The sequence below is a fragment of the Microplitis mediator genome, chromosome 5 (assembly GCF_029852145.1).
Source record: "Microplitis mediator isolate UGA2020A chromosome 5, iyMicMedi2.1, whole genome shotgun sequence".
Taxonomy (NCBI): Eukaryota; Metazoa; Arthropoda; class Insecta; order Hymenoptera; family Braconidae; genus Microplitis; species Microplitis mediator.
Genome location: NC_079973.1, coordinates 24,599,117 through 24,610,433, shown reverse-complemented (window position 1 = coordinate 24,610,433; position 11,317 = coordinate 24,599,117). Strand labels below are relative to the sequence as shown.

The following is an 11,317-nucleotide window of genomic DNA, read 5'->3' as shown; positions in this document are numbered from 1 at the left end:
AACTGTTGTGATAATTGGTTATTCACTTGCACTTTAAAGACAATAAAATAATTTTTTCCTTCAAAAAAAAAAATAAATTTCCTTGGAATAAATATTTTACTTTAATTATTTTACTGTAAATTAATTAAAAATAAAAAAATCAGGTGATGTTTCAGTGAATGAATTAATTACTTTATTTTTGTCACAATAATAAATTTATTTAAAAAATTTTTAAAGTTTAATTAGTAAAGAAAACTCGAATAATTTTTACTCACGTTAGCCATGCTATTGAAACATTGTATTATCGATTGCTGTGTTTTAACGGCTTCAATGTTGGGCGGCATTAAGTTCTTATCAACAAACCCAGAGTGTTCTAATAATAAGGGTAATGCTTGGACGTAATTTCCGTCGTACATTTTAGTAATCGCGCTGACACGCTTTTTAGTTGATTTAATCAACTGATCATTTGATTTTTTAATGTCAGCTTTACGTGAACAGGACACGTGTGTGCAGCGTGATTGCTTATGATCTATTTTAGATCCACACAAGCATCGGAATATTGTTTCACCCGTAGGTAATTTCCAATCATTCTTGCACGCATCACATGTACAAATAAAATAATATTTATCAGACAAATATTTCTGACGCGACAATAATTTATCGCTTATAAAATGTGGCCCATAGCAGTCAAGAATTTCAGATCCTTTTTCTATAAATCTCAGCGCACGTACTACAACTTTACCTGAAATTAATTCCCAGTTTTTAGAAAAATTATCAAATAACATTTGAGTACAAGATATTCAAATATTTAAATATTCAAATTACCGCCAGGATAAGAGTGTCGGACTACATTTGGGTAGCAACTGTGATTAACAAGACTAACAGTCGTATAAATAGCACCCCCAATATTTATTGGCTCCCATGTCTTCGTTTTTTCATCCCGAATATTTTCAACAATTTCATAGGCATTACAATCGATTGCTTGCATATGTCGCATAATTCCCACTGCCAGTGTTTTTATTTCCTCAACTCCAAGACTTTCATTAATTTTAAATTCTTCAAGAACAAACTCAAGACATTTAGCCAAATAAACAGCTTTTATACCGCGAGCTAAATTAAGCTGACAATCAGATTTTTTGCAATGAGTCTCCAGTAAATAAACTGTCTTGTAATCCAACGGGTCGTATACATTTGTGTCGCTTTTAATAAACTCACTTCTATCATCTTCATTTTTTTCTTTGTGGAAATCCATAAATTCTTTATCCAAAGTATTCAAGTCCTTGTTTATTGCCTTGATAACAGTAGCGCGGTACGCTAATAAAAGGTGCGAACGCTGTCTGTTTGAATTGAAGTTTTCAATAAAAATATCGAATATCATGCATTCATATTTGTGATAACCATCCCACGCTTCTCGTCGGCATTTTTCGCTGCAAAAAGAAACCTGTAGAGTAAAACAAGAAAATTTAATTACTAATTTATTTCCAAAAATTCAAATACTTATTAACAAGTGTACTAACTGTCTGGCAATTGGTACAGGGTATTTTTATCTTGTCTTCTAATGAAAAAGACACATGGCAATGAAGACAATTGGTACCGAGGGCTTGTTTGTCAGTACTAAATGCAAAAGGTTTGTCAATGATGACGACACTTCCCGCTTTTATATTTCTTGTAGCAACTAAATGTCTCCCGCGAACAGAATTATGAGAAAAAGTCACAGCATCGCTGCAGCTTAACAATTTTTTATTCCGCTTTCCGTCAATTTCAATATTCACTAATAAGTTATTATTATTATTATTATTATTATTGTTATTAAATTCATTACTATTTTTATAAATTAATTTTGTAGCCTGACTCTTAAGTACACAAGACATTTTTTTATAATTATCGATCTCATTTTCACAAGATATTTTTATATTATCAAGTAATTGGATCGCATAATCACAGTCTTCACAACACTTTTGGTACAATCCAACACTAAATGCGTGTCGAGCTCGAGACAAAACAATTTCAATGCCCATGGGCAATAAATTGTTACTTTCAACGGCAAAGAGTGCCTGAGTCAGTTGATTTATTTTACAAGCAACTGTTTCCTTGGCTGTTTCTTTTTCTAAAAAATTTATATCGCCGAATAATTGTCGAGCTTTTTCGTTATTTTTCCCGGTAAACATTGGAGTAACTTTTAAACCACACACCTGTTGTAATTGCATAATCATTTCGATCATCTTGTGTCTGTTACCGGATTTAGAATAATCATTGAACTGCTTGATAAAAGTCTCATCGTCTTTTACTTTATAGAGATCGTTGAAAAACTTTCCGATTGTCATCCTGAAAATGAATGAATTTTAAAAAATATAAATTATTTAATTAGTAAATAAAATTGTAAATTGCAGGTAAGAAATTTGATTTGCACAAGACAATTTTTAAATTACATATAAAAAAATAAACAATTAAATTAATAAAATAAAAAAAATATATATACTGACTTGAGATTTTTCTAAAAGTCCATTTTTTAATTTTTTTGTTAAAAAAATTTTATTTTATTACTTTAAAATTTTATAAATTGTCAGATGTACGCCAACTTTACTGTCATAAAATTTGAGTACAAGTTGATGTAGATATTGATGAAGAAAAAAAAATTTGTAAGTACAGACCTAGAATAGTGTATCACTGGAAAGCTGGAGTCTATCATCAAGGTGGTTTACGATGGATTCGTTGGCACGCACATCTACTCGTTGTCGAGGCAAAACAGAAACTAAAATTAGATGTCGAACCTCTGATCATCGTGTTTGTTGTATCCCTTGTTGACTTTTAAATACTAGGCGTGTTTAACTATAAGATAAATAAAAAAAAAGAAATAAATGTAATTTTAATTCTGTCAGGGGGAAAGTATTTTAAGTGGAATAAAAATAGTTGAGTAAAAAAATTACCTTTCAAGTTAATCCTTGAGTGTTATTTGTGTAATTATTGTTGTATTTAATGCTTGTGATGTAACGGTACTAGAAATATTTATAACGCGCGTTTATGATTTCGAAATTTGCGTAGTGGGTGTATGGAGGACACGGCAAAGAACCAGCTGATCTTACATTCTTGAGATGCATTGAAACAGATTTCTAGATAATTACAGATGAATGGGAGTAGATACGTGTGCAATACACATGTACGTGTAATTGACAGATTTTTAAATTGGTTTGAATAAATAACTTTTGAATTTTTTAATGTTTATTTATTTATTAATTGAATGTCACTTTACGCTGTTTGGAGAAAAATATTTTTAAATTTTAAATTTACGGAATTTAGTGGAGGGAAAGTTCTACTGGTGAATAAATATTTGAAAAAGTACTTTGGAGTAACTAAGTGTGTTTTCTTTGGGATTGTGTCAGTAGATTAAAAGAGCGCGCCATTTATATGTAATGTCAGTGTGCGCAGGCGACTTGCGCATTTTATTTACACCCGCGAGCCCCTCGTCGACGCCAGCACGTGAAGCACGTGCATTGTATTTATATATATTGTTTAAGACTTTTGTGTACAAATTCACTAGCTGACATTTTGTTTACATTTTCAAAGTATTATGTATATGGAATTAGTAATTGTTTTTTTACATATATTTAAAATTGCATAAAGGGTTTTTTATGGATTTAATACTTGTAGGTATCGATGTATAAATATATAAAATAGTATATTGTCATTTTTTGAGGTTACGGAGGTAAGATTTAAATTTATTACAACAATAATAATGATGATTATTTAAATAAAAGTGCGACGTTGACAGAAGAATATTGTTTTTGTAGATTTAAAAATAAATATAAGGATTATTGAAATGGCTGGCCAGCAACCGTCTTTTCCATCGGGATTTCCGGCACCTCAACAGCAAGCGATGATTAATCAATTTGGTGGGGGTCAAATGGTACCAGAGTTGATGGGCCCTCAGCAAGGAGGTATGCCAGCAGGTCTAGTTAATCCCCAACAGTTTGGGGGAAATGTTGGTGGCAACGTTGGTGGCGTTGGCCCAAATCCAATGGGTATTCCAACAGCTCAGCAAGTTATGACCCAACAGCGTCAACAACTGGCCCAACAGACCCTCATGCAGCAGCAGCTCCAACAAATGCAACAGCAGCAAATGCAAATGCAGCAGCAGCAACAACAGACAGCGCATGTCCCTCAGAACAGCCAAGCTGCTAATCAGGTCCAGACACCTCAGACTCCTGTTCCTCAAGTTCAGCCGCAAATTCAACAGCAGCAGCCTCAACCTCCTCAGCAACCGGCACAGCAGCAGCCACAGCAAAAGCAACAATTCAATACTGCTACTTTGTGTAAATTAGGCCAAGATATGGTACACGATATTGTCAACCGAACTCTCGAAGTTTTTCAGATTCTCAAAACTATTCAACCTCCCAACGGTAGTTGTTATATTTCACTGTTCATTCCTTATACTTTAGAGTATTGGTGACTGATATATTCATATTTATTTATTTATATTTTTATTTTAGGTACTCAGCAAGGAGCTACTGTAGCAAATGAGAGGCAAAAGAAGATGCTGAACCAGCTACAAGCCAATGTTTTAATTTTTAAACGTCTCAGAATGGTATACAATGCGTGTAATGAAAATTGTCAATTACAGGGTATGGAGTACACGCATATCGAGAGTTTAATTCCATTAAAAGAAGAATGGGACATGAAGTCAGAGGAAAAGAAAACCTCCGAAGCGTATCGGCACGCTTGTGAGGAACGCAACGAATTAATTGAGGTAATTTATTTATCATTATTATTTTTACTGTTAAATTATTTAAAATAATAAATCGATTTCTTAATAATTATTTCAGCAAGTAACTGTCAAAAACCGTCATCTCAAAGAAATAATCGATCATATACGACTAATTATATCGGAAGTAAATATAATGTTGCACATGCGGCGATCTTAGGATTAATTTTAATGAATTTATTTATTTAAAATAAATTATTTTAAAAAATAAATATATATGTACATTTAATTAATAAAATAAAATATTACTAAAATAAGAATCATTTATTTTTTTAAAAACAAATTTGAATATTTTGTTTATAAGCTTAATATATTTTTATAAAAATAAGTATCGGTATCTAATATCCAAAAATTTTATATGCCAGTGTAAAAATATTTTTGTGTAATTTTCTCATTAGTATCATCAGCCATCGTTCTTATCAGCACGCGGTAATAATACTTAAGTTTAAATATATATGAATTTAATTATTTTTTAATTTAAATAAATAATCGACTCCAAAAATATTTATAAAATAATTCTATCATTATATATCAGTATCAATTGTCATTTACTTTTTCGATTACTTGGGGGATGATTTGAAATCTTTTCGGAGCCTTCGGTGACAGTAACTCCCTCTTTATCAAAACATCTACAGTACATACGAAAATTTTTCTGTCACCACGTGATTTAATACTCAAATTGTTTATAAATAAATAAACAAATAGGCAATAATGTTCAGTGAAGATTTTAAACCCCATGAGATCCAAGATCTGTCAGGAGTTACGGAACCGGAATTTTCAAAACCGGAAATGCAAGAAGCTCGAGCTTTCTTACGTGAACGATATCTACGATTTATGAATGGAGTTATTGGTAAATTTAATTACTATTCATTTTTCTTATAAATTTTTATGGGAGTACATCTATTTGATACTGAAGTCAGCCGACGTCTAATAATTTTTAGATTTTTTTTTGAACAATAAATTATGAAAAAAAAATTTGAAAAAATTGCATCTATGGTTTTTTTAATTTTCTGCATGTGTATATTTTTATTTTTCATTTTTTTGTAATTAGTTTTTTGAAAAAAAAATTCACAAATTTTCAATTGAAAAATTTCATCTGAAATTAGCCGAGGTCTAATAATTTTTGGATTTTTTTAAAAACGACAAATTACTAAAAAAAAAAATATTTAAAAAATTGTCCTTATAATTTTATACATGTGCGCATTTTCAAATTTTTTTCTGTCATTAATTTACTGAAAAAACAAAATCCGAAAATTGTTAATTGTCTGTTAACTTTAGGATCATAATTTACTAAATAAATTTTAAATTTAATTACTAAAATGATTTCAGGAGCTAAAGCAAATTTTTATCTCTACGAAAACTCACATGTTTCTGGAGAATTTCGTGGCTGCGATGTAGATTGTCTTGAACTGTTCGTCCACAATTTAAAAACCCCATTGGGAGTTGTGCCAGAAGCTATTCTTCGAGCAACAGACGTCATAAGTTTCACAATAAATAATATAAAAGCACCATGAAGATACAATAACAATATTTTATTCATTTATTAACTTATCAATAATATAAAATAATTTATTTTAAGTTATATGTACGTATAAAATTTACTTTTAAGATCTTCGCATATGTAACATGGTGTTTATTTCGGAAATAATTCGTCTCAGATGATCTATTATTTCTTTGAGGTGGCGGTTCTTAGCCGTTACTTGCTAAAAAATTTAAACACTCGTGTAAATAAAATAATTTTATAGTTCCCAAGTAGCACAGACTACTTTAAGATGTCATTTTTTATGCAAATAAGACACAGATGTTGGTCTTGAGAGTCATGGGAAATTTGGGTTCTTTTTTCCGTCCCAAAATATCTTTTCAATTAAAAAATTCTGTAGATGACTTATTTGCAATTTAATTTTTGTCGTCACTTCTGTCAAGTCTTAAGCAGATATTTATTCGGTGACACAAATTTCCGATCGCTTTGTCAACATTTTGGTGTCTTATCGATTGTCAAAACTTGTATCTTACAAATTTCCCAAAGCCGTGTGCTACTTGGGTTATTATATTAAATGTGTTACTTAAATAATATGAGAATAAATAAATAGATCGCTTACTTCAATCAATTCTTTACGTTCTTCACAAGCAAGCCGATACGCTTCGGAAGTTTTCTTTTCCTCAGACTTCATATCCCACTCTTCTTTCAACGGTATCAAACTCTCGATATGCGTGTACTCCATACCCTGCAGCTGACAATTTTCATTGCATTTATCGTACACCAGTCTCAAACGTCTTAAAAGTAAAGTGTTCATTCTTATTTGTTCCTGTAATTTTATTTTTTTGTCATTTGCTGCAGTAGCACTTTGTGATGTGCCTAAAAAATATGTAATTAACATTAAACAGCTTCAGAGATCATCAATTAATCTCAAAATAATCACGACTATAATTACCATTTGGAGGATGAATAACTTTTAGAATTTGAAAAACTTCAAGGGCACGACTGACAATATCTTGTACGGTTTCTTGTCCTAATTTACATATACTAACAGTATTATATTCTTTATTTTGCTGTTGCTGTTGCTGAGGCTGCTGCTGTGCTGGTTGCTGAGGAGGTTGAGGCTGCTGCTGTTGAATTTGCGACTGAACTTGAGGAACAGGAGTCTGAGGTGTCTGGACCTGATTAGCAGCTTGGCTGTTCTGAGGGACATGCGCTGTCTGTTGTTGCTGCTGCTGCATTTGCATTTGCTGCTGTTGAATTTGTTGGAGCTGCTGCTGCATGAGGGTCTGTTGGGCCAGTTGTTGACGCTGTTGGGTCATAACTTGCTGAGCTGTTGGAATACCCATTGGATTTGGGCCAACGCCACCGACGTTGCCACCAACATTTCCCCCAAACTGTTGGGGATTAACTAGACCTGCTGGCATTCCTCCTTGCTGAGGGCCCATCAACTCTGGTACCATTTGACCCCCACCAAATTGATTAATCATCGCTTGCTGTTGAGGTGCCGGAAAACCCGATGGAAAAGACGGTTGCTGGCCAGCCATTTCAATAATCCTTATATTTATTTTTAAATCTACAAAAACAATATTCTTCTGTCAACGTCACACTTTTATTTAAATAACCATCATTATTATTGTTGTAATAAATTTAAATCTTACCTCCGTAACCTCAAAAAATAACAATATAATATTTTATATATTTATACATTGATACCTACAAGTATTAAATCCATAAAAAATCCTTTTATGAGAATATAAAAACATTTTTAAAAATAATATTATTTATTTTACAATTATCTTCATTACATTTTCATAATGTAAACAAATAAAACAGTAGATAGAAAACAATTCTATACTATAATTATTTAGGAGACACGTATCATCTGCCATTGTCTTTATCGACAGCTAGTAAATTTCAAAAAAATTATCTCGAGATCGAGAGAAATAGTGACTGGGAATCTGTATGATCAGGATCTGAATCATCGGACCTGTCATAGATGTTAGCGGACATCTGTCAATTTATGAGTGTGAATGTAGCAGACACCAGACAAATTTAAAATTATAAATAAATAGAGTAAATAATTTTTAAAAAAATGCACTTATTAATTTTTAAATTTTCTAAATACGCATTTTTTCAAAATTTTATTCTACTAATTATTTACTCTATTGATTTATAATTTAAAATTTATCTGATGTCTGCCAAATTCATACTCATGTCAATTTTTAAATCTTTGAAATTCAAAAGTAAAATGTTTATAAAATAAAAATAAAAAAACCCATGTTTAGATAATTCAAAATTTAGTAAATGAATTTTTCAAAATTTTATTATTTTAATTATATAATTTTTTTAAATGTAATTAATACATTACATTAATAATCTGACACATTACAATCATGTATCATAGACATCCGCCCAAATTCAGCCAACATACGCATGCGCGTGTCTCTATTTATTTTTTTACATGTGTACATGTTCCTATTTTTACGTCACTGTCATTCAATAACAATATCCACGCATGTAGAAAAATAGTTAGGATGTGGCATATTGTCAATTGACAATTAATTAACACATGTTACTATTTGCTTATAACAATAAAATATAACAATTTAAAAATTTAAATGATACGTTAACTAATTAGTGTACTTAGTAATTATAAATATACAAGTTTTAAAATAATAATTATGAATCAGTTTATATTTATATTATTATTTTACAACAGTGTAAATATAAATTTTGTAATTGGACATAAGCATCACTATTTTGGAGGATATCGTGATTTAAATGGTAAAGATGATTATTTAAATTATTGAACAATGTCAGTTTTATGATAACTCTAATTAATTATAATTTTTTAAACTTTCAGAGAGAAGAGAAACTGATTCTTTGGATTTATTAGGGTTAAGAAAAAAATTACTTCAGGATAATAACAACAATTTGGGTAAAAATTACAATGACAGGACAGAGGATATTGAGACAGACCCTAGACTCTCGCAGAACTATGAATTGGAACATTGGACAGGAAAATGGATGCCCGAAAATGATCCCGAAGCAACTCCAGTTCCTGAAATAAATTCTGATAACAATAATGCTCATATGGGACATTCTTTGCCAATGGGAAAAATTCCTCAATGTGATGATGGAAAAGTATTTTAAATTTTTTAAAATTATTTTTACTATAAATATCCAGAAATAAAAGCAGCTCTGCTTCGGTCTGTCAAAAATTTCGTTGCCTGAAAGGTTTAATTTTTTTTTTTTTTTCATTAGTTTTTCACTGAGGAATAAAATTTAAATTTTCAAATATTTTTATCAGTTTAAATTAAATAAGCAAACAAAATAATTTTTATAAAATACCATAATTTTTCTTGTGCTTTAAAAAAATCAGACCCCACTTGCACATTTCCCAATTCGGATTAACATTAATTATAAATTACAGAATTACTTGGAAGTTGACTGGGATCATTCACCAATAAACCATACATGTTTTGGCAGAAAAATAATGCCAAGTAATAAAATATATCCTGATTTTTATTGCGAGCGTATACCCAAGTTTTATAGCGTAAGTTATTTATTTTAATTGTGTTACATTTCCTGGTGGTTATCTACAGGATGTGGATATTTGCGGTCCATATATTTATTTATGAATAATAAGTAATTTAATTTATTTACTGTTCCAGGCTCGTCATGCTTGTATGAATGAAACAATTGAATATTATGATAAAATTCCTATGTAGTATGTATTTAATTGTAAAAAACTATTTAAGTATTTAAATATGATTTATTTAATGATTATTATTTCATTTATTTTTAAGCGGAACACATCGCCCAGTATGGCCAGTTTACGGGGAGTATAAATTTGTACCAAAGCAACGATGGATTCATAGTCTTGAAGTTATTATTATTTTACTAATAATTTAATAAATAAAATTGGTGATTAAGGACATTCTCAGACAGCGTCCCCCAGTTTTTAGAAATTTTCAATGACAGCTGCCAGAAACGTATCAAAATTTTATCAACTAATTTCAAAAAAATGAAAGCATTAATAATAAAATCGATACTGTAGTTGCGATTCCGCTGAGATATAGAATTTAAAAAAATTACTTGCAGTTGCTATCAATTAGGAGTAAAATTTTTTGAATGAATTTTAACTTAAACTTAAACTCTATGCCCTTTTGGGTTTCAAAAAATTTTTTTTTCATTTCCTAGCTACAAAATAAGTCTTCGAAATGACCGGCAATCAATAAAAAGTTCTACGCCCTTTTGGTTTTTAGAGTCTCTTTAAGCCAAAAGGATGTATAGAAAAATAAGTCCAGGAATCAGTAACGCGATAAAAAAAAAATGATTTTTTTACAGCATGGAGCAGTCGTGATGCTTTATCACCCATGTGCCAATAAAAATGAAATAAATTTATTAAGAAAAATAGTTACACAATGCCTAAGACGTCATATAATAACACCGTATGCTGAATTAGATGAAACCCGTGTAAGTATAATTAAAAATTGTTGTTGTTTTAAAAACTGTTTAATCAATTTTGATTTTAATATTAATACTCAATAGTTTATTATTAATTTATTTTTGTTTAAAGCCTCTTGCATTAGTAACCTGGGGCTGTCGCTTAACAATGTCGTACGTAAACCCAAGTCTCGTAAAAGAATTTATCCGCACAAAGGCCCTCCATGGAGCGGAAGCTATTTCCAAAGACGGAGATTTTGATGAAGGATTGATTAAAAAAGCTAAAGTTGTATCAGATGAAGACGATTCAAATCTGTGCCCCTCTGATTCAAATTTAACCATGATGTAATTGCTTGGTTATTCTCATAATTCTTGTTACTCCGGTAACTCATAAGTTACTTTTTTTTTAATTTATAAATAATATAAGCTTCCAATATTTCAGTTATCTAGTGTTTAATTTTATTGATAGTTTTTTATTTTATTTAATTTATATAAATAATTTATTTGATTGAATACAAAAATTTTTTTTATTAATTTACTGAATCGACTATCGTCTTTGTTGTATATTAACAGTAAGATTAATAAACTTTAACTTTTGTTCTCAAATTTTCTATATTTAATGAAGATACAAAGACGGCATTGTCCCTGAT

The 11,317-nt window shown here is 30.3% G+C and overlaps 5 protein-coding genes across 6 annotated transcripts; 3 read left to right on the top strand and 2 right to left on the bottom strand.

The window, feature by feature from the left end:
• Positions 1–131: 131 nt before the first annotated feature.
• LOC130667691 (SET and MYND domain-containing protein 4-like) lies at positions 132–3,022 on the bottom strand. Its single transcript, XM_057469463.1, has 5 exons — positions 2,907–3,022; positions 2,631–2,808; positions 1,497–2,304; positions 805–1,420; positions 132–721 (listed from the first exon to the last, which is right to left on the bottom strand). Exons 2-5 carry the CDS (start codon positions 2,666–2,668, stop codon positions 222–224), a joined length of 1,962 nt encoding a protein of 653 aa, XP_057325446.1. The 5' UTR covers positions 2,669–2,808; positions 2,907–3,022; the 3' UTR covers positions 132–221.
• A 55-nt stretch (positions 3,023–3,077) lies between these two features.
• LOC130667692 (mediator of RNA polymerase II transcription subunit 30-like) lies at positions 3,078–4,998 on the top strand. Of its 2 annotated transcripts, none has more exons than XM_057469464.1 (5): positions 3,078–3,549; positions 3,628–3,682; positions 3,768–4,376; positions 4,467–4,723; positions 4,800–4,998. In XM_057469464.1, the coding sequence occupies exons 3-5, from the start codon at positions 3,797–3,799 to the stop codon at positions 4,896–4,898; spliced, it is 936 nt and encodes a 311-aa protein (XP_057325447.1). In that variant the 5' UTR covers positions 3,078–3,549; positions 3,628–3,682; positions 3,768–3,796; the 3' UTR covers positions 4,899–4,998. The 2 variants fall into 2 exon arrangements, with proteins under 2 accessions (XP_057325447.1, XP_057325448.1); XM_057469465.1 differs by having other exon boundaries at positions 3,078–3,562.
• Positions 4,999–5,360: 362 nt separating this feature from the next.
• LOC130668245 (gem-associated protein 7-like) lies at positions 5,361–6,252 on the top strand. The gene is made up of 2 exons (XM_057470430.1): positions 5,361–5,588; positions 6,068–6,252. Exons 1-2 carry the CDS (start codon positions 5,450–5,452, stop codon positions 6,250–6,252), a joined length of 324 nt encoding a protein of 107 aa, XP_057326413.1. The 5' UTR covers positions 5,361–5,449.
• A 57-nt stretch (positions 6,253–6,309) lies between these two features.
• LOC130668244 (mediator of RNA polymerase II transcription subunit 30-like) lies at positions 6,310–8,093 on the bottom strand. The gene is made up of 4 exons (XM_057470428.1): positions 7,877–8,093; positions 7,171–7,791; positions 6,838–7,094; positions 6,310–6,441 (listed from the first exon to the last, which is right to left on the bottom strand). Exons 2-4 carry the CDS (start codon positions 7,760–7,762, stop codon positions 6,343–6,345), a joined length of 948 nt encoding a protein of 315 aa, XP_057326411.1. The 5' UTR covers positions 7,763–7,791; positions 7,877–8,093; the 3' UTR covers positions 6,310–6,342.
• A 604-nt stretch (positions 8,094–8,697) lies between these two features.
• LOC130668243 (uncharacterized) lies at positions 8,698–11,207 on the top strand. Its single transcript, XM_057470427.1, has 7 exons — positions 8,698–9,002; positions 9,082–9,362; positions 9,652–9,774; positions 9,893–9,948; positions 10,028–10,106; positions 10,569–10,697; positions 10,801–11,207. Exons 1-7 carry the CDS (start codon positions 8,900–8,902, stop codon positions 11,014–11,016), a joined length of 987 nt encoding a protein of 328 aa, XP_057326410.1. The 5' UTR covers positions 8,698–8,899; the 3' UTR covers positions 11,017–11,207.
• The last annotated feature ends 110 nt before the right edge of the window (positions 11,208–11,317 follow it).